Source organism: Vespula pensylvanica, chromosome 9 (assembly GCF_014466175.1).
Source record: "Vespula pensylvanica isolate Volc-1 chromosome 9, ASM1446617v1, whole genome shotgun sequence".
Classification (NCBI taxonomy): Eukaryota; Metazoa; Arthropoda; class Insecta; order Hymenoptera; family Vespidae; genus Vespula; species Vespula pensylvanica.
In genome coordinates this window covers 8,006,263-8,027,840 of record NC_057693.1, presented here as the reverse complement: position 1 = coordinate 8,027,840, position 21,578 = coordinate 8,006,263, and the positions used below count along the sequence as shown (strand labels likewise).

General features: G+C 30.6%; 5 protein-coding genes across 9 annotated transcripts; 3 read left to right on the top strand and 2 right to left on the bottom strand.

Annotated features, from left to right (window-relative positions):
• The first annotated feature begins 189 nt into the window (after window positions 1–189).
• LOC122631767 (clustered mitochondria protein homolog) lies at window positions 190–10,792 on the top strand. The gene is made up of 17 exons (XM_043817846.1): window positions 190–540; window positions 3,663–3,934; window positions 4,040–4,462; window positions 4,556–4,922; window positions 5,073–5,209; window positions 5,288–5,568; window positions 5,729–5,855; window positions 5,952–6,126; window positions 6,200–6,402; window positions 6,476–6,617; window positions 6,731–6,936; window positions 7,005–7,211; window positions 7,303–7,401; window positions 7,481–7,825; window positions 7,913–8,185; window positions 8,320–8,445; window positions 8,521–10,792. Exons 1-17 carry the CDS (start codon window positions 450–452, stop codon window positions 9,142–9,144), a joined length of 4,098 nt encoding a protein of 1,365 aa, XP_043673781.1. The 5' UTR covers window positions 190–449; the 3' UTR covers window positions 9,145–10,792.
• On the bottom strand, window positions 6,693–13,344 carry LOC122631774 (U6 small nuclear RNA (adenine-(43)-N(6))-methyltransferase). 4 transcript variants are annotated; one of them, XR_006327765.1, is made up of 8 exons: window positions 12,756–13,343; window positions 12,441–12,660; window positions 12,224–12,364; window positions 11,799–12,156; window positions 11,539–11,734; window positions 10,798–11,456; window positions 8,519–8,693; window positions 6,693–6,942 (listed from the first exon to the last, which is right to left on the bottom strand). XR_006327765.1 is itself a non-coding variant. In XM_043817855.1 (6 exons), the coding sequence occupies exons 1-6, from the start codon at window positions 12,858–12,860 to the stop codon at window positions 10,869–10,871; spliced, it is 1,608 nt and encodes a 535-aa protein (XP_043673790.1). In that variant the 5' UTR covers window positions 12,861–13,344; the 3' UTR covers window positions 10,546–10,868. The 4 variants fall into 4 exon arrangements, 1 of the variants encoding a protein (XP_043673790.1); XR_006327763.1 differs by lacking the exon at window positions 6,693–6,942 and adding an exon at window positions 7,454–8,439; XR_006327764.1 differs by lacking the exon at window positions 6,693–6,942 and adding an exon at window positions 7,454–8,436.
• Window positions 13,345–13,373: 29 nt separating this feature from the next.
• Window positions 13,374–16,704, top strand: LOC122631773 (differentially expressed in FDCP 6-like). 2 transcript variants are annotated; one of them, XM_043817854.1, is made up of 10 exons: window positions 13,374–13,694; window positions 13,897–14,016; window positions 14,105–14,308; window positions 14,398–14,513; window positions 14,598–14,721; window positions 14,793–15,134; window positions 15,210–15,411; window positions 15,489–15,644; window positions 15,716–15,999; window positions 16,118–16,704. In XM_043817854.1, the coding sequence occupies exons 1-9, from the start codon at window positions 13,596–13,598 to the stop codon at window positions 15,967–15,969; spliced, it is 1,617 nt and encodes a 538-aa protein (XP_043673789.1). In that variant the 5' UTR covers window positions 13,374–13,595; the 3' UTR covers window positions 15,970–15,999; window positions 16,118–16,704. The 2 variants fall into 2 exon arrangements, with proteins under 2 accessions (XP_043673789.1, XP_043673788.1); XM_043817853.1 differs by having other exon boundaries at window positions 15,716–16,704.
• An 86-nt stretch (window positions 16,705–16,790) lies between these two features.
• Window positions 16,791–18,543, top strand: LOC122631784 (dynein regulatory complex subunit 2). The gene is made up of 5 exons (XM_043817872.1): window positions 16,791–16,938; window positions 17,036–17,590; window positions 17,684–18,076; window positions 18,138–18,278; window positions 18,349–18,543. The coding sequence occupies exons 1-5, from the start codon at window positions 16,798–16,800 to the stop codon at window positions 18,541–18,543; spliced, it is 1,425 nt and encodes a 474-aa protein (XP_043673807.1). The 5' UTR covers window positions 16,791–16,797.
• On the bottom strand, window positions 18,442–21,557 carry LOC122631771 (THO complex subunit 5 homolog). The gene is made up of 11 exons (XM_043817850.1): window positions 21,337–21,557; window positions 21,127–21,264; window positions 20,820–21,034; window positions 20,652–20,727; window positions 20,365–20,550; window positions 20,161–20,293; window positions 19,861–20,100; window positions 19,694–19,796; window positions 19,419–19,620; window positions 19,050–19,344; window positions 18,442–18,961 (listed from the first exon to the last, which is right to left on the bottom strand). Exons 1-11 carry the CDS (start codon window positions 21,430–21,432, stop codon window positions 18,645–18,647), a joined length of 2,001 nt encoding a protein of 666 aa, XP_043673785.1. The 5' UTR covers window positions 21,433–21,557; the 3' UTR covers window positions 18,442–18,644.
• Between the last annotated feature and the right edge of the window lie 21 nt (window positions 21,558–21,578).

The following is a 21,578-nucleotide window of genomic DNA, read 5'->3' as shown; positions in this document are numbered from 1 at the left end:
GAGTATTCGAAATGGATCCAATAGAAAAGCTAAGCTGGGTGGGGCGTAACCGTATAGACGGACCAATCAGGAAGTAGTCAGCCTCTAGCGTATCAGTAATCGCACGAGTCGCATTCGAGCGATCGAAGTATAACGTGCATGAGGTTCCGTTTGACCAATCCCGTCGGTTAGACTTTGTACTTCGTTCGAAACGCACGTGCGGTAGAGAAAAGCGGCTCGGGTAGCGCGGAGCCGAGTAGTGTGCCGCCCCGTGAAAAAGTTGGTCGTCGATCGTGCCCGTGCTCTCTCTCTCTCTTTCTCTCTTTCTCTCTCTCTTTTTCGAAATTTATCAGGAAGAAAAAAAAGTTCGTGGCGCGATCCCGGTACCGTGATTTTCGCGAGAAATAATCATTCGTGTTACGTTAAAATTGCTTGAACTAAAGCAACTCGAGGGAATTTGTCGACGAGGAATGGCACTGGGCGCTCAGATCGAGGCATCCGGGGAAAACGGGAGCGTGAAAATACCCTTGCTGAACGGCACCGAGGATCGAAACGCGACCGGTTAGTGAACAAAAAATTTTATTTCATTGAGATAAGAAAAACATGTGCCGCTTGTTCGATCGTCTCGAGCTTTTTTTCGAGGTTAAACCTCTGTACATCGTGCGCGTTCAAAGGGTCGTTACGTAATATAACGAATAGAAGGATCATTTGGATCGTTTCTCAATTACGAGATTTCTTTCGGCCTTTTTAATGCGCTTTTAATAACACCGCATCCTTGTCTCTCTCTTCCTCATTCTGTCTTTCTCGAGTCGCCGGGTCCTAGAAGTTCAGTTATGTAATATCTCCAATTGCGCGAATCTCACACGTTTTGGAGTCATGTGAGCACGATGTAGAAAGAAAGAGAAAGAGAATGAAGAGAGAGAGGGAGAGAGAGAGAGAGAGAAGGAACCTAGCAGAAGACACACTGAACGCTACCTAGCAGACGAATTTACGCCTTTTTTTCAATACGTTTACGAACGTTAAAAAAACGAGTTCTTTCATTTTTGCTATTTTTATTTTCGTTATGCATATATATAGAATATCTCTCACAATAGAAAACGATCTAGTTTCCATTGAACGACGAATTCCGTTGCATCTACGCATCCCTTTGCAAGTCTTCGAATCGATGCGGTCTTATCGAGATACTCGACTACTTGAGAAAAAAACAGAATCTTCAATGAAAATATTCTGATATAACGTTTCTTTTTAATGAACACGTTAATTTACATCTTTTCGTATTTTCAATAGCACCAACATGTTCATTTAAAGAACGATCACGTGTTAGGCGGTACGAATTGTTATTCGTTAGAAAGAAAAGAAATTGTTTTTTCAATTGTAAAACGGACAATTGATTCTTTACATAGATAGTATATGTTACAAAAGAAATAACGATAATAATTCAATTTCACTTCTCGCATTATTTTCTCATTGGCAACTCCTCCCATTTTCTATCCCACGAAACATTGCTTTAACCGCGCTTTCATTTAAATTTCAAATACCTAGTTAACGATATAATAAAATCGATCATTTTTATGGTTTGTCGTCGAGTGATTCGATTTGTCGAATCGATTCGTCGAACGAAGAGATTCTTTTATGTGACCCTTCACCTTTTACGCTTAACCTCGCAACGACAACTCGTCAACTGATAGTCGTCTGATTCTTCGCAATGTGTTTATAGAGTTCGTTTTTGTGATGGTAATAGCGCAGAATATAACGGTATAAGTTGGTATAAGAGTCGGAAAGAGACACATGCATTTTAACTTTGGGAAAGCTAAACTGTATATGTATTGACCTATTTTAATACGAAGAAAACTAACGAAAAAGGCGTTTTTATACGTAGAAACGAATTTATAACGTGCGTGATGGGTTAGATCATAATTCGTCATTGTACGATAAGATATATTTCTTTTCTTTCTTTTTCTTCTTTTTTTTTTTTTTTAACTTTTATTACAAAGTTTTTCATTTTACCATCGATCGATCATCGAGGTTATGTTTTTCACGACCGCAATTGGTTATTTTAATAGTTTATCACGTATTTCATGACAGAGAGATTGTTGAGCACAAATTACATTATGCAATTGACGAGTCATCAAATGTAATGAGATTATGAAAGCAACGCACATTGCTCATTTTTATTGAACGTAATGCATAACCAAGATCATCGTTTTTCCTTTTCTCACTATCTTTTCTTTTAGGAAATACGTTTATAGTTTCTTGTGTTAGAGAGAAATAAAGAACAGACACGAATGACACGTGCGAGTAACGAATTACACACATGAACATACTATCGTTCTAAAAAATGGAAGTGCATTAGTCAAAGGACATACATAGAATTTATCTTTTCTTTCCTTTTTATTTTTTTTACGCTTTATTTAAAATTTGATCTTAATTACATGCACATATCATACATATTCAAATTACACGCGCGAAACGAACAAACCGATTATACGAAAGACCAAAAAATATGTTTACATTTCGACTAATTTAACAAAATTTCGTTATAAAAAAATTTCGAGAAAAACAAGCAGAAAAGAAAAGAATTTTCGAAAAATAGAAAGAAATTAAAGAATGCGGTAATTAAAGTAAATTTTTCCTTTCCCTTTCACGTGTTTCAAAAATACAATGGCGGATGATAGAAAGAAATATCGATAAGGAGAGGTTATCGGTCTTCTCTATGGAAACATTAAAACAACGAACGAACTGTTTCGTCTCGATATTATAATAATATTTCTTTATCTTTCACAATTACGAGCCCTTCAATAAAACCTTATTCTTTTTTATTTCTTTACCTCTTTCTTTGAAATAATTAATTTTATAACGTATGATACAATAACACTTAATATTTCGGATTAGTTTTGTGTGTTTGTGTGTGTGTATGCGTGTATGTGTGTACCATATACATATTTATCCTATTTTATTAAATGTATTAGAATTCAGGCAAATAATATTAAATTAATTGTCGATTACAAAAAATGAATAATAAATTAATAAATATTAATTATCCTATTCATTAGGTTTATATAAACGAAGAACAAAAAAATCATTTTTTAAACTGTGTGAATATTTAATGTTGCGCAAGCGTTTCTTTTTCTCTTCTTTTCATTCATCTCTATGATTTCTTTTTTTCTGTTTATCTTTCAGCGATAAGGTCGAAATTCTACCTATGAACAATGATTTATTACCTGAGAAAAAAATATAACCATAGATAAGATGATTTCCTTTGCGATAAAATTAAACTTCCCGAAGAATTTTCTGCCGTTTTTTTTTATTTCATTCTATTTATTCTATTTTTATTCTATTCTATTTTTTCAATTTTATTTTTTTTTTTATTGAAACAAAAAAAAATCAAAGCTGGATTTTCAAATTTTATTTGTTAGATAATCATAATGGATCTAAGATCGATGTCCGTTCTGAAATATATCTATATAGACAGATATATTGCAAACATGGGATCGATAAAAATAGTACGGCATTTGAGTGCGTACTATTTACATTGATGTTTATTTATAAATGCATTGGTAAATGCAAGTTGTGGTAGTACCAAGAACGTCTGCATGTTCACAATGAAATAATCAAAATATTTAAAAGATAGTATGTTTTTACGAATTAATAAAAAAAACATGACGCGCGTTTTATTTTTTTAGAAGTGAAGCAGAACGGTGAAGAAAGCGGTAGCACGAGTACGATCGCAGAGAATGTTGTAGAAAAGGGCGAGGTTGAAGCTACGAAGGAAGGGGAGAAGGAAAAGGATACAAAGGATGAAAAGCTTGATAAGGAACAAGACAAGGATAAAGAGAAAGATGCGGTCAACGAGCAAGAGGTTGTTTATATCCAAGATATGGGATTTACTGTTAAAATCGTTAGCCCTGGCGCCGAGCCATTCGATATTCAGGTGTCCAGCATGGAATTGGTACAGGTATGATAATAATCATTTTATATATATATATATATAATAAATAAAAAAAATATTATCTCTACGAAATCCTTCATGTTTTAATGCTAAGACATTATTAATCCTTAGGAAATTCACCAATTACTTATGGATCGCGAGGACACTTGTCATCGTACCTGTTTCTCCCTTCAACTCGACGGGAACACACTGGATAACTTCGCAGAGTTGAAAAATATCGAGGGCCTAAAAGAAGGTTCTATTATTAAGGTCGTCGAAGAACCTTACACGATGCGGGAAGCTCGTATACACGTGCGACACGTTCGAGACTTGTTGAAATCCGTAGATCCTACAGACGCTTATAACGGCGTTGAATGTAGTAGTTTATCGTTCCTAAACGTTGTTACCAATGGCGATATTCTAGAGAAAAAGAAAACGCGAGCGGATTCGGTCGATTGCACTCCACCGGATTACATTATACCTGGTTGTAAAGATAGGCCTTTATTGCCTTTGCAACCTCAAGCTAAAGAACAAAAATGTCCACCATGCCTAAAAGTAAGGATTTGTTATCCGATATCGTATATGTTTATTGTAGAATTAATAATAAGTCGTTATTATTATATACAATATCTATTTTATTATTTACAGGTGTTAACAACGTCCGGGTGGAATCCACCCCCAGGTCACAGAAAATTACATGGTGATCTTCTATACTTACACGTTATAACTCTGGAAGATAAGCAGTATTATTTAACGGCCTGTGCTAGGGGTTTCTTTGTTAATCAGTCAACAAAGGAGATATTTAATCCAAAACCAGCAACGCCGAGTCATCTGTGCCATAGCTTGATCGAGTTGTTGAACCAATTGAGTCCAGCTTTCAAGCGAGGCTTCGCTGCCATGCAGAGACGGAGAACGCAGAGACATCCTTTCGAAAGAGTTGCGACACCTTATCAACTATATGCATGGAGTGCTCCACAAACCGAGCACACTATTGACGCTATACGTGCCGAGGACAGTAAGTTCTAATCATAAATGTGTAATGACTCTTTTCGAATAACGAGTATTATAAGATTAATTACGATCTTTTTAATTTTTTTTCTTCTTTCTTTTTTCTTTTTTTTCTTTTTTTTTTTTTTTTGTTACATTCTTTCATTCTTCTTTATAGCTTTCTCATCAAAATTAGGCTACGAAGAACACATCCCAGGACAAACACGAGATTGGAACGAAGAATTGCAAACTACCAGAGAATTACCTCGCAAAAATTTGCCTGAGAGATTATTAAGAGAACGCGCCATTTTCAAGGTTTATTTTCTTCTCTTAAGACAGTCTTTTTGATAGCATATTTGTAAATTTGATGGTATCGACAAAATGTCTCTTTAGGTTCACAGTGATTTTGTTGCTGCAGCGACTCGAGGCGCGGTAGCTGTAATCGATGGCAATGTCATGGCTATAAATCCGGGCGAGGAAGCAAAGATGCAAATGTTTATTTGGAACAACATTTTTTTCTCTTTAGGCTTTGATGTACGAGATCATTACAAGGAACTCGGAGGTGATGCTGCCGCTTTCGTTGCTCCTCGTAATGACTTGCAAGGCGTTAGAGTTTACGCTGCTGTTGATTTACTTGGACTCTATACTCTTGGCACAGTTGTTATCGATTATAGGTATATCGAAACATATATATATATTTATATATATATCTATATATCTATATATGTATGTATACATGTTTCTTATAATTTTAAATAATTGTGTAGAAATTAAAAAAATTTCATTTATAACTGATTTTTACATTTTGAATCATTCTGTTGTCACTCTTTGCAGAGGCTACCGTGTTACTGCTCAATCTATTATCCCAGGAATCTTAGAACGCGAACAAGAACAATCTGTTGTATATGGTTCTATAGATTTTGGGAAAACCGTTCTTACACATCCGAAATATATTGAATTGGTACGTGTGTATAATAAGTCTACATAAATTTTGTGCTTTGTATTTATTAGCAGCATAGTTCGTATATTTTTGTATTGTAAATATTTATCTTTACAGTTAAACAAAGCTGGACAACAATTAAAAATATTGCCTCATAAAGTAATTAACGACACTGGAGAGGAAGTTGAACTTTGTAGTAGTGTGGAATGTAAGGGTATCATTGGAAATGATTCTCGACATTATGTTCTAGATTTACTAAGGACTTTTCCGCCCGATGTTAATTTCTTAAGATGTAAGTTAATTTACACGAGTACTTACGTTAATAGACAATTAGAATTTTTAAAAATCTTGTTTACTTTGTTTAGTGGAAGGCGTTGAATTAAGTAAGGAAGCAAGGGCATTAGGATTTCCTATTGAACATAAACACAAATTGGCTTGTCTTCGTCAAGAATTAATCGATTCCTTCGTGGAAGCTAGGTATGTTCAATTCATCAAACATGCTGCTGTTCATCTTCAACAACTTACATCCGCTCGGAAGTCTCAGAAAGAAAAAGAATCTTCCTCAAAGGTAATACAATTTGCGAATATTTTTTGCAACAATGATTATTAAATATTTTATTCAGAACAATCGGTAATTTCAGGAAAATAAAAAAGAAGAAGCAAATGCTGTGGCAATTGACAGTAATAAAGAAGTCTCAGCTCAGTCTCTAATTGAGGCTGATGAAGCTAAAAAAATTGTTGAGAGCATTACTGATTCTATAACAGGAGGTGAAAAACAAGAATGTATGTATATATTCATTTACATACTTATACATATGTAGCACATAGATGTACTTAATGGCATTTGTATATTTTTTCTTTGCAATTTTTTTTTTGTTTTTTTTTTTTTTTAATAGTGGAAGAAAGTACTAAAGAAATAGTTCGTAGAGCTGCAGCAGCTGTTGGAAGTTTACGAGATGCGGAATTTGATGTAAGATTTAATCCGGATGTTTTCTCGCCTGGAGTGCGTCATCCAGATCCAAATGGCGTTGCGTTGAAGAAACAAAAACAATTAGTCAAAGATGCTGCAGATTTTCTCTTGACCATACAACTCCCAACTTTCGTGAGTCTGTTTACATATAATAACAACGCTATGTTTTCACATTCACTACAAATTAATATTAATTTTAGATTCGAGAATGTTTAGATCATACGGCTGCTGCCATGGATGGTAGCACTTTAATAGAAGCTCTACATGGTAGAGGTATTAACGTTCGTTATCTTGGAAAATTAGCGGTCATGTTAGCTGCAGTACCTCAATTACGATATCTCAATCGTATTGCCGTTTCAGAACTTATTTTACGTTCAGCAAAACATATTTTTACATCTTATATGCAGGTGAATTATCAAAATATTATTGACAAAAAATTACGACAAAGTGTTCTCTCTCTTTTGCTCTGTCTCTATCTAACATTATTCTATATTTCAGGGTACAGAATTAATGAGTCTCTCGGCAGCTATCAGTCATTTCTTAAATTGTTTGCTATCTTCAGCACAAATCATACATCCTCAACAAAATCTTGAAGAAGTATGTGAAACATTTTATACGACGTATAAAAAAAAGAAAAATAATATTTGTACGCACGATAACTATTGTTTATTTTCAGTTGCAAAGCAAAACAGCAAAAAGACGTAATAAAAGAAAAGGTAGAAACAATGGACCACAACAGTCGGAAGTTGAATGGGCATCTTTGACACCAAAATCACTTTGGCAACAAATTAAAGCAGACCTGAAGAGTTATTACGATTGGGAAACACCAACCCCGGAATCATTGGATGCTACGATCGAACATTTCCATTTGCAAAAGATTTCTTTGCTTCGTGGTTTTTGCATAAAAACGGGTATTCAGATATTACTTCGTGAATACAATTTTGAAAATAGAAATAGAGCCACGTTCTTTGAGGAAGACATCTTGAATATATTTCCTGTTGTTAAACATATCAATCCTAGGGTGAGTACACAAGTTTAGTGCACAAAAAAGTACATGACATTAAAAAGAATAAAAATAAAAGACAACAATCGTTTAATATTATTACAGGCTAGTGATGCTTATAATTTTTATACAACTGGACAGAGCAAGATTCAACAAGGTTATTTGAAGGATGGATATGAATTAATTAGTGAAGCATTAAATTTATTGAACAATGTTTATGGAGCCATGCATCCTGAAATTGCACAATGCCTTAGAATGCTTGCAAGGTTGAATTACATAATGGGAGATCATGGAGAAGCGTTAGCAACCCAACAAAAAGCTGTACTTATGTCAGAAAGAGTGAATGGTATAGATCATCCATATACTATCACAGAATATGTAAGTGTTTGAAACGAAATGAATTCCTTTCTATAATCGTATTTATTTAAATATTGTTGGAAATTTATATTCTTTTCTCACCGCTAGATTCGTAACATTGTTGGAAATTTATTTATTTTTTTTCTTATTAATAGATTCATCTCGCATTATATTCTTTTGCAAATGGTCAAGTCTCCGTGTCGTTACGATTACTATATAGAGCACGTTATCTCGCATTGTTAGTTTGTGGAGAAGATCATCCAGAAGTAGCTCTTCTTGATGTAAGTAACATAGATGTTTGTTAGGATAAATATTACGTTGTAATTAAAACTTGACTTTTTCTTATATACTTACAGAGTAACATTTCTTTAATATTACATGCCGTTGGAGAGTATGAATTATCGCTTAGATTCTTGGAACATGCTCTGGATTTAAATCTTCGTTATCATGGTCCGCGTTCTTTAAAAGTAGCAGTATCCTATCATCTTGTTGCAAGGACCCAATCATGTATGGGTGATTTCCGTGCAGCCTTAAACAATGAAAAGGAAACTTATGCAATTTATAAACAACAATTAGGCGAAGATCATGAAAAAACAAAAGAAAGTAGTGATTGTCTGAGACATCTTACGCAACAAGCTGTGGTATTACAAAAGAAGATGAATGAAATTTACACGGGAAAGTCAGGAGTTACATTGCCACCTATTCAGGTGCAACCACCGAGCATGGGTTCGGTTCTCGACATGTTGAATGTTATAAATGGTATTCTTTTTGTACAAATCAGTCAACAAGATATTGAAAATTTCAAAGCAGAGATTGAAAAGCGACAGAAAGAACAATCGCCAGATAACGAAAGCAAAGCTATCGAAGCTACTGAAAGCAAAAAGAACGAGAAGGAGAATCGGAAAGTTGAACAAAAGTCAGAAGGAAAAAAGCTAGAAGAGACTAAAGCAACATTAGAACCGGTCATGGCAGAAAGCTGAGCTTTTTGTGCGCGTACAGAGATAGAAAGAGTTAGTAGTATCATTTTCAAATCCTAGTCTCTCTCATCATGCCCGCGTTTGTCCTTCCGAAAGGTAACGCTTATACGAACACATATACGATTGGAATAAAATCGGAGTGGGGCAGTGTCTTTGTAATAGGATTGTCAAATAGTGCATTATATTTGTTTATAGTGCTATAATGTTGGAACTTTTGCAGTGCAGTGTTTCAAAGTCGTAATCAATATGTGGGAAGGAACGCATTTGCAAAAAAAAAAAAAACACATACTTTCATCAAATCTGTGACATTCATTCTTTAAAATGTTGCAGATTTTACTTAGCCCTTCTATATCATAATCACATACAATAAACAAATTGAATTGTTGTTTGATGTAAATAACGTTCAAAGAGATCTTATCTCTTACAAGGAGAAAATTTACCAATGTGGTAAATTCATTTGATAGATATAAAAGAAGGTCTACGTGTAATTGAAAAATTCATTGAAATCGAAGAACAAGAAGTTTTCATAATTGCAAAGCATTTTTCTAAGGCCTCGAATATTTATACTTTCATCATGGCAAAACTATATCGTAACATATACACGCGCGCGCACGAACATGTACTCACACAGATGCATCAAATTTTGATTATTTGTTGATTTATTTTGTCTTACTTTTAATGTTCTTTATATTAGTGATTGTTTGTGAGAGGAGATTTAACGAAAATGTTAAGACAGTGTTTGTATTTTTTTTTTTTTTTCTTTTTTTTTTAATGAACTATGAATGTTCATTGACACGTTATTAACATGTAAGTCATTTGTTTTCTCTTTTTTATAGTTATACATAGTATACTTCATTAGTATATTTTGAAAAGTGATCATTTTGTGTCATAAAAATACACGTATATTGTGTTTCATTCTTGTTACCAATGATAAAGAAATGTATAATGCCATTTTACACTCGTATATCATGAAATTTTACTTAGTTAGATTTCATTAAATTCGCATTAAAGGGCTTCCTGATCATTATTTTTTAAATTCATTTACTTCTGTGAAAATATTGAACATTATAAATAATGCATTTGCCTTTTAATATGCATAGAATAAATAATAATGAGAAACGTGACATAATGGCACCTACATTATTACATTTGTAATCATCTACATACAAATGCAACTCATTAGTCAAATTACTGCTAGAGTAGCATTAGTTTAATATAATCATTAGTTATACCATAAGTAATGCTAAGATATCAGTGATTATTACAAAGGTGTTAATATTTTTTTTTTCTCTATTACATGGATCAAAAACATCTCTTCAAAAAAATATATATATCATATTTCAGCTTTGTTTTTAGAATCGTTATGATTGAAACAGACTAGCTTCAAAATATTAGAAGTTACCATGAAAAACGAAACAGACTGTTTTATTGCGATATAAATAGTAAATAAAAATAGTATTTAGATGCATAAAGAATCATGTCTATTAACAGTAGTGAAAGAACTGAATGAGCGATTTATTATCATGCCATATATAATTTTAAAACTTTACTCCCTACAAAATGTATAACACTGATTAAACTGAACTGTACGATAAAGAAACTTTAGTCTATAAGTATTTGATTATAAATAAAGTTAAATACTTGATTTAGACATACCTTTTGTATATGTTGATAAAATTATTGTGTGAAATACGTTGTTTCTCATTGTTATACAAAAGTAATACAATTTAAGATGAATCTGCACTGTCCTCGGCTGACGAAATATTGAGTTTTTTTTCTTCTCCTTGTATATCTAACTTAGAAGGAGGATCTTTCTTTGCTTTCTTGAATTTCTTTCTTCTCTTTTTATTTGTTTTAGAACAGAATTGTTGAAAATATATTCGAACATTTAATTTGTTTATCAAATATTGTCTCAATGTTTCCAATATATTTCTGCCACCACTTCCACTTTCGAAAAATAGACAAATCTTTACATGGTTTTTTTCAGGATCTTGTTCATCCTCTAATATGCTAAGAAATAGATTGAAAACTAACAAAGGATCTTTATGATCAGATGTTTCTTTGTCTTTTGTAGGTACGAACTGTGTATCTTCATTTTTTACATTCAAATGTTGTATTGTTTTAACTTCAGAGTCCACATTAATTTGCTCTGTAACAATAGTACTTCCTATATTTTCTTCCTTGCAATCTTTACTTTGTCTTTCAGCTAAACGACGTTTTCTACGTGCATGCGACCATGTATCATTTTGTGCTGTGAGTTGACATCCCCATTCACTCAATGTATTTTTTTGTAACTCTAACTCTTTTATATTTATCTGTTGGGGAAAAAAAAAAAAAAGAAAAAGAGACGGAACTATGTATAAATATGAAACAGAAATTTTTATGATATTATATTACCTGCAAGTTGTTAATTATCTTCTTTAATTCTGTAATAACATTGTCAATGAGCACATATTTATCTTGCATGGGAAATATTATTTCCAAAGGGGGGTGATCTTTCAAAGATTTATCCATGATACTGCTTTCTCTTATAACAGGTGCTTTTGTCAAATCACAAACATCTATTGACAAAAAAGACCATGCCAAACCCCACCTATACAAAGAAATTTCGTAAATATTACTTTTTTAACAAAATTTAAAGAAAATATATTATTCACCGTTTTGTGTGTCCTTGACAAAATTCTGTCCATGTGAAATTGTTTATATTATATTTCTTTAATAACTTGACAAAGTAGAGTAAATTATTTTTTTTTCCAAGCATAGAACTATATATTTTAATCTTTTCACTTATCTGCATACTCTCTTCAATCATTTTTGTTACAAATAATCTTTCACCTCCTTCAATACTTAGTTCCTTATTACTGCCTGTAGGAGCATTTCTTGGTGGTTGTTGCTTTATTACTTTATCCGAGGTATCTTCAGTTTCAAAAAATGGAGGATTACACATTATAAAATGAAAAGTTTCATTTTCTTCTACTGTTCCTTTCAGAATTTTATCTTTATCCACTTTGATCACTAAATCAATAAAGATTTTTTTTAATATATATTTTTATATATTATCGATAAAATAATTAAATTATACCTTGAATTAAATTTCCTAGATTATTATTTTTTACATTTTCTATTGCTGATTCTATACTTGTGTCATCAACTTCTGTTCCAAACATACAACATCCATACATCTTTGCCAGCAATAAAGGATATATACAAACTGCTCCAGTTCCTATACAAAATATCTATATTATTATAAATCAAAAATTGAGCTCTAAAACATTTTAATTAAAGTTTCACTTGTTTACCAATATCAATGCCTTTAACATCTTCCATTTTGGTGAAAGAGGCATGTGTCATCAAATCTTCGATCCACAAAACATAATTCAAACGTAAAGGTAGAGTTGGTACTAATTTATTTGGCGGTATCTTTACTGTGAGATCAAAGTCATGTTTTAACAATACTCTGGTAAGAATACGCAAAGTTTCTTCATTTTTAAAATCAATATGCACTTTTCCTGTGAGATCCTAATGTATATATATATACATATATATATATATTTATAACATACATAAATACAATTACTTAGTCATAATCACGTCACTTGAATATTTCTTCTTACCGTAACTGCAACTTTGCGAAATTCTGGATACAAAAGAGCAAGTTGTTTAAAATTAGGGCCTTTTTTATATTTATTTCTTGGATGCATCAACTTTCGCAATGCCATTGTATGTTTTTGCAATTTACAATGCTACGTGTTATTATATTCTAAATGCAACGCAAGTAATTAATTCAGAAACATGCACACTATAAATACGCAATGTTTTCATTACAAGACAACATACTTCATCATTAATCGCACATTAATATTCCTAAAAAAGATTATATCGACGAATAAAGTTTAGAATTAAAAAATAAATATTTTTTTATTGTGTCATTAAAGTTGATCAACGTTGTTATTTAACAACGCTCTCTAGTGATTACATATTGTACTAAACTGATGAATAATTTTTTATCGTGTATTTAGTCGGAAGTAAATCAACGACCTCGGTCTATCGTATCTACGTAAAAGTTCGTCAATGAGGATGCAAGTGCATTAAAGAATTACTGCGTAAATTTAAAAAATATAATAAATAAGTAATTCATTTGTGCACACGTTAGTATTATCGAAATACTCATATATTTAAATTTGTTCATCGATATAATTAAATTTAATGAATTTCTAGTTTGGCTATTTGTACCAAGAACAAAGAATAATTTACTTTAACGGAAAACGTAAGATCTTACGAAGTTTGTGTTAATCGAGTTTAAAAAAAAAGACAAGCGGAGGCGTTGCATGTACCCCGCCATTCACTGATACGCACCGACACGCTAATGTTCATTGCTCGATATGTGCAACGACGATGAGGATATAGAAACGCCGTAGAGTGAAAAACACCTGTTGCACATTTTCGTCGGAATAATGACCCATCTACTAAAAAATGTGACGAACAGTATTTGGCACGCGTTTCACGCGTTGCAAAGTGATACGCCTGATCTTGTCGCTAAATCGAAGTTAAAGGTGAGTCATTCTTTGTGTTTTCTTTTTTAATTTTTAGTTATGACTTTATTTCTTACGATTAGAAGCAAATGATCCGTGGGATTTCATTTTCGTATTATTCGATATTCGGGTGTGGCTACGTTTTCGTATCGTCATTTTTTACGAATTTTTTTTATAAATGGTATTTATTTTTTCGACATTTGACTTTTTCTTTTTTCTATAGGTGTTAACGGCCAACATCGGTACGTTAATGGACTTATATGGTGTTGAAAAAGGTCTAGAACATTACCGTAGTACTCAGAATCTTTCGTTTGACCAATATATTTTTTATTTGCAAAAAGAGGTAAAATCGTTCATTTATTTAGTTTTTCTTTTATTTTGTTTGAATTATTTAACTAATTTATTGTTTTTAATTAATTATATAATTATAGGTTTTCTCATCAATTACTGATGCAACTTCTATACAAATACATAGATCGTTAGAAGAAGGGATAGATGAAATATGTTGGTTGATCTGTAAAAAAATGTATTTAGAAAGATCGCATCCAATATTTGAACCTAATAGCGTTTATCAATTATTTAGAGTATTTTGTTTATTGGCTGAGCCAGAATCAGATAATATGGATTATCATATGGTTTGTTATTATTTCAAATCATTATAGTGATTTATTTTTTGTTATTATGACATCTTCAAAAAAACAATATTTTTTTCTTTGTTGCGTAGATTTCAATGCATACTGATGAAGTAGCTCAAGTTGCTTCTCATTTGGTAACATCATTAGGATTGCAATGGGATGCAGCAGATTTTTCAGCTTTATCAGCAGCTATTGGAACTTTTAGGTATTTTATTATAAGCAATTTGAATTATATATATCATTATAAAGATATTCTATATCAAATATTCATTAATAATGATTGTGAAAGGTTTCCTACATTTCTGGCAGTTTTGGAATCCAAATATAGTGGTGGTAGAACTTTGGATAACATAGCATTGACTGAAGCTATAGATGATCTTTATCAAATATATATAGAAAATGTGGTGAAAAAAGTAAGGTATTCATTGTCACCTAACAACGCGATCTAAAAATTATATTTATTTGTTAATACGTATTTTTATAGGGATATTTAATGAAGAAAGGTTTTTTACTTCCAACTTTGAAGTATTTTTGGTTTGTTCTTCGTCCTGGTGAACTATTATATTTTAAAGATTCTCAACAAAAAGAACCATCAGGTTCAATAATATTGAGTACAAATTGTTGGGCAGATGCAATCACTAGTGGTGGAAAGCCTGACAGAAGATTCGTATTAAGTACACCTGAACATAGATGCATAGAATTAGTGGCAGATGATCACAAAGGACGGTTACAATGGTTGGCAGCTTTACAAATTGCTATTCAACATTCAGGTGAAAAAATTGGTTATCAAAGAAGTTTAGCAAATCAAAGGAGATCTTTAAGACAAGTAAGTTATTAAAACTGATATATGTTATTTGTGATTTTATATATATATATATATATAAATTTTTCAAATTATCAGTCAGTAAAACAAGAAAAAGAGAAAACAAGACTGGAGTTGCAATATGAGAGACAAGCTAGAATCGCGGCAGAAATTCAAGCTAGAAAACTCGAGGCATTGTCAAAAGAGGAAGGAGCTAAGGTTCACGAATTGGAAGAAGCTAAATTGAAATTAGAAACTCTTTTACAAGAGGAAAAGCAAGCATTGAGAGATGAAGAAATAGGTGACAGATATATTCTGTATTTCTTAATTTCTTGTCTTCTTTAAAAGCATTTATCAAATGTTGTTATTTTCGAACAGTTCGAAATCTTCAAGCAAGAGTTCTTAGAGAAGAATGGGAAAGAAGAGAACAATTAGAGAAATTACAACAGGAACAACAAGATTTATTAGAGATGGAAAAAATGAAAAGACTAGAATTTGAACGTAAACAGCAAGAAAATGAACATCAGTTACGTGGTATTGAGAATTTTATTTTTTTTTATGCTTAAGTATGAATTAAAGAATTCTTCTATAGCATTAATTTACAGATGCAGAAATGCGATTACAAATGCTGGAAGCTGAAAAGCAAAGTTTAGATGCCGAGCTTCGTGCAGCACAACAAAAGGTAAAACGTGCGGAAGAGGCACAAATTCTATTGGAAGCGCAAATTGTTGTAACACGTCCTTTAAAAAGTGGTGAAAGAATTAGACGTACGCAAAGCTTTATACCCACTACAAAAGAAAGACCATTGTCTGTGGAAAAGTTTGACCATAGATCAATGACATTGCAAAATAATTGTTGATGATACATGTTATATACTGAATAAGCAAGAGTAAGAGCTGTTACTATTTCTATAATCATCCGTATTGAATTAAAATTCTTTTACCGCGAAAGTATAATTATGAGAAACATATTGAGATTATACAACACTTTAATGTATCTTTTATCAGGGTATTAACACTATAGTTCCTTACTCCAAACAACTTGCCACGTTATAAAATTTAGCCAAAGTGCATAAGAACCTGTTTTATATATGATGATTTAATATATACAATGAAATTATATAGTAATGAAAAAATCGCAAATTAAGATTTAAATTACGATTTTTCTTGTATATAATATATGAATTTTTTATAATGTTTTAGCGCTATTAGCATAGCTAAGTTACAATAAGTATTAATTATGACGATACAAAGTATTTAACGTAATATTGTTATTTAACTTAAACTTACACAAAAATTGCGATATTTTTTTTAAGATGTATGTCAATATTTTTATAGCTATTTATATGGTTACAATAATTTATACTCTTCCAATTTTATAATATATATATACATATATGTGTATGTGTGGGCGCATTAGTGATAACAGAATTGATCAAACAAGTACAGCTCCGTTACATTATTGCGTGCGATACAGTAGTACAAGTTACGTATTGCATATTTATCAGTACTAAACATATCGTGCAAATCAGTTTTTATAAGTTTTTAAATTTAACTTATATTTATAAAACATAATATATTATATATTATAACAAGTATTATTTATATATCCAAACGTCGTATTAAGCCAAAAAATATCTCCTTTGTATTTGATATAAATATATTAAATAATTTAATATAAAAGAAAAATGCCATTAAAAAGAAAAGGTAAAGTTAATAAGTTTGCTCGTATGAGTGAAGAAGAACGTGTTCGTTATATGCAACATCGTGCAGAATTAGAATTAGAAGCAAAAAGACGAAAACAACAATTGGTAGCAATTTTTAGTAAGGTAACATATTCCCGACAATAAACTATATATACGTATATAAAATATTTTATATATTTTCATTTTACTAATATTTAAGATAATGGAATTTTTCATTTAGAACAAATTGAAACGTGAAGAAGCTTTTTCAAGATTAAATACAGCAAAAATAAATGAACAGTGGCGATTTATCCTTCGTCAGATTAAATGTAAAGAATTTTACGAAGATGTAACGTATCTTTGGAAAAACTTTGATAGAATGATAAATAATAAGGATAAAATAGTACAGTTATTGCACGTAGAAATAAAGATGGCAGATATTGATCATAGAAGGTTGCAAGAAGCTCATATTGGAATAATAGATAAAATTATTGGTAATTATTACGCTTATAATTTTTTAGATATATATCCTTACAAAAATTTGAAAAAAGAAAATTTTTTTTTTGTCATAGAACTATACAGGCAAAAACTTAAAACTTTATGTGATAATTACATTTGTAAAGTGCATAGCATTCAAGGTGAAGAAACTATAGAATTAAATAAATTGAAAATAAATATGGAAAGGGCTTGTAAAGAAATAAAATTTATTACTACAAATGAGAAAATAGAATTGGAAAAAATATTAACAAAAACAAGATCACAAAATGCTATTAATATTTGTAATATAATTTCATTGGTAACAAAATTGAATTAATAATTCTCGTTTTGAAAATCTACTGACTATGTTTTATCGAATGTTTTTTTTATATTCTTTCTTTTTTATTTATAGAGAAAAGATATGATGTTAGAACTTCAAAACAATATTTCTATTAAAATAGAAAGTTTATCAAAACAATTAAATGAGATAATGTTAGAATATAATAGAACTACAGAAACTAAGAGAAAACAATATGAATTTTTAAAAGAGCAAGATGATGCCAATTTTGCTGAAATGACCCAATATCCAAAATTAAGTACACAATTACAAAATACAATTAATACTGTAAAGAATGAAATAGAAAATTTATTAGAAAAAAGGAAGTTTAGCATTAGTGAATTAAAATATCAAATGAAATTTATGAAAAACAAATCATTGGTGATAAAAAAAAATTTTAGAACTAATCAGATTTTAGAATCTACACAATTAAAGAAATTAAGTATTGTTTGTAATAATGTCACAAAGGTGAGAAACGAAATTAATGCTTAATGTAATTTATTTTTTTATATTTTTTCTACATTTACAGGATTTGGAAAAAATTACTAAAAAAGGTTTTGCATTATTATCATTGATGAAGTTATGTTCAGAATTAGAACCATTATCAGTGTCTATTAAAATGTATATTTCTTCTGACATAGATACTGTAGAAGAATCAACTATGCATTGTGTAAGTGTTTATGTTAATAATATAAATTTTATATAAATTTTATATATATAAAATATATGTATATATACAGATATCTAAACCATTTCAAAAATTAGAAAAGTTTTGGATGCGTTATAATCATATAAAAGTCGAAAATATTTTGATGAAGAAAGAATGTAATAAGTTGTCAGCAGAAAACAAACACTTAAGATATATATTACGTAATTATCTCATCAGTGTCTCCAGAATGGAGACTACATTACCAATTACATCAATTGTTATATAAGTAATATACAAAAAATATAACTCAGCGTTTTGATAAAAATTTTTTTTGGATATCAATATTTATGGAACAAAGTAATGGAAAAATATTTTATATTACAATGATTAACGATGAGTAAATATTCCTCCTCCTAAGGTCAAATATTTATAAGGTCTTGCACGGGTACGACCTTTGACAGGATGAAAAAATATTTTTTCTTTAGGTGCCATGCTTTCTGTTTCTAAATATATATCGAAACACGCTCTTAAACGTTGTAATTGTGCTGATATGGTGGGTGGTTTTGTCCACATAACGTTTACTTCACGTTCAATGTCTCTTAAAATATCTGCAGATGCAGGGACCATAGGACTTATGCTTATACTGAACAATGCAGCTACCTTTGGATAATCTGGTTTTATAGCAATTCTAGCAATGAGTTCACCTAGAAAAAAATTCATATTTAATATCTAATATATTCTTTTTTTTTTTTATTATTAAGTTAAATAAATTAATTTAAAAAAAGACTGTACTGCTTCCACGACGTAATACAGCTTCATAAAATATATCAACAGCTGATACCAATCCTTCTCGACATATGGGTACGTTTGCATAATTTGCGTAATTTTTCCATGTCATTGTAGTAAATTTATGCAATATTGTAGTAATTTTTTGAGGCAGAGGATCAATGGTATTTACAAATATAGGTAAATTCCCTGATTCCAATCGACGAATTTCTCTACATAATTCTAATCGTGCTTTTACTCGTCTTTTTATTTCTTTCAGAACACTTACAACACTATCTTGTGTTGATTCTTGAACAGTAAGCTGTAAATTAAATACTATGTGAAAAAATTGCTAAATCCTTATTTAATATGAAGTATTTAATAAAAGCTATTTACTTTTTGATCATGTGGATTAGCTGAGATAAAGTGCAACCCAGCCATTCTTTGAGCCCATCTATAAGGAATACCTAATCCTAATGTTGAAAATAGTCCTAAATTGTGGCGTGCTAATTGGTAATGATTGGCTGGATTTGGGCTTTCTATACCTAAATCATTGGGATATAATTCACGAAGAACTGATTCTGATACAAGCATATCTCTGTTGTAAAAAAAAAATTTTATCAATATAGATACACAATTATATGTAAGTAGTATTATAAAGTTGTAATTACCCAGCACTAATTCCTCCAGAAACATCTGTTTCAAGTTTAGATTCTACTGTAACAACTTTTAGATGTATCATGTAAAAGAATTGTAATGTTAATTTGGTCTCATCTGAAAAAGAGCATTCATTTTTATATCTTCTAAATTATATCTAGTATTTTATGAAATAACTCACTTTTCAATGAAATGACGAGTGTTACATTTAAAGGATGCCTCTGCAATAGTTTTAATCTTTTTTCTTCTTGTCTAGCTTCTCTAGACAATCTGTGATGTCTTTTTTTGTGTACAGGTGTCTCTTCTACAATATTTTCTAATTGAGTTTCAGGATCTGAATCAGATTCTTGCAATCCATCTTGATTATTTGTACGTTTTGCTTCGTCTTCGTCTCCTTCCACTTTTATGATTAATGTATTATCTACAAAATAATTTATTAATATTGGAAAAATAAATTATGAATATATAATACTAAACATACCATATGCATCTCGATATGCTGTTGCTTTTGCGTAAAGTACATACAATGGTGATGCAAGTAAAGCTGCTTTTTGATGTTCTTGTCTAACTTTATCTAATGGAAGACCAAGACTTTCTTGCAATGGTTTACTTGCCTGTATAAACATATTTATAAATACATAAATAATAGAATGGAATTAAGTATATTAGAATATAAAAAAGTTACTTCTAGTATGGTTAGAAGTTGTGGTGCAAGGTTGTCCAATCTAGTTTGTTTGGATTCCATATCAACTGTAACTGCTTTTTTGCTTTCTGTTAATTCATCACATAAAGCAGCTAGTTGTTTTCGTTGAGTTAATTCCCATTCAAGACGAGCTAATCTTAATTGATGTGGATTTATTTTTGTTATTTCCTGAGATAAATATAATAATCATTAATTAAAAAGAAACAAAACTAATATTAAATGTTTACGATATAAATTTTGCATATTTCTTTTTTTTTTTTTTTACATACAGGTCTACAAATGTTTTCAGGAGCTTCTTTATAAAATTCTTCTTCTGATACAAGTTGTATCAATTCATCCTTAGATCTGAAAGTAAAAATATAAGTTTTTTTTTTTTATTTTTATCTATTTTTTTTTATATATGTATCAAAATCATTATAAAGAATATAAAAACATACTTAAATTGGAGACATTTGATAACTTCTTTTTTTAGGTGCATGACTTCATATAATAAATTCTGTAAATGTAAATGCTTGCTATCTACACTACTTTTTGCTGTGACTAAAGAATCTCTGGCAAATTTAGTACGAAACTTCTCCATTCTATTAAGTTTTTTTAATTCGATAAATGCTAATGATGTTTGGATTTGTAATTCGTGTACTTCGTCCTCAGCCTGAAATATCATTTTTATATATACGATAGATTACATATGAATTAATAATATTTAGAAAAAGAAAAAATTCTGTAACAAATTAATATATATACGTTTGGATCACTGCTAGCTTTTAATTTCGCTATTTTACTCATAGCTTTACGAATATTTTCACAAGTGGTTAAGAAGCATTGCGAATCACTTTCAGGTGATCTATCCAAGGCTTCTTTTTCTTCATTAGTAATTATCGTCTACACAATAAAATTTTATATTAAAACTTTGCTTTTTAAATATTGTTTTTGATAAATAAGATAAAAATTAACCTTATACATATCTCCATCTTTCAACCATGTTATAGTACTAGTACTAATAGATTTTCTCCTTTTTTTTGAATTATCTGTATCATTTTCTTTACCCATTTTATAACTTATACAACATCACTTTATTCTTAAAATAATTCTTGTAAAGTATCACAAATAACAATCGTATAATTAACGACAAATTTCATCAATGACCGCCCAAACATTACATACAAGTTCTGAGAGTTAGTCAGTGAGGGCGCTAA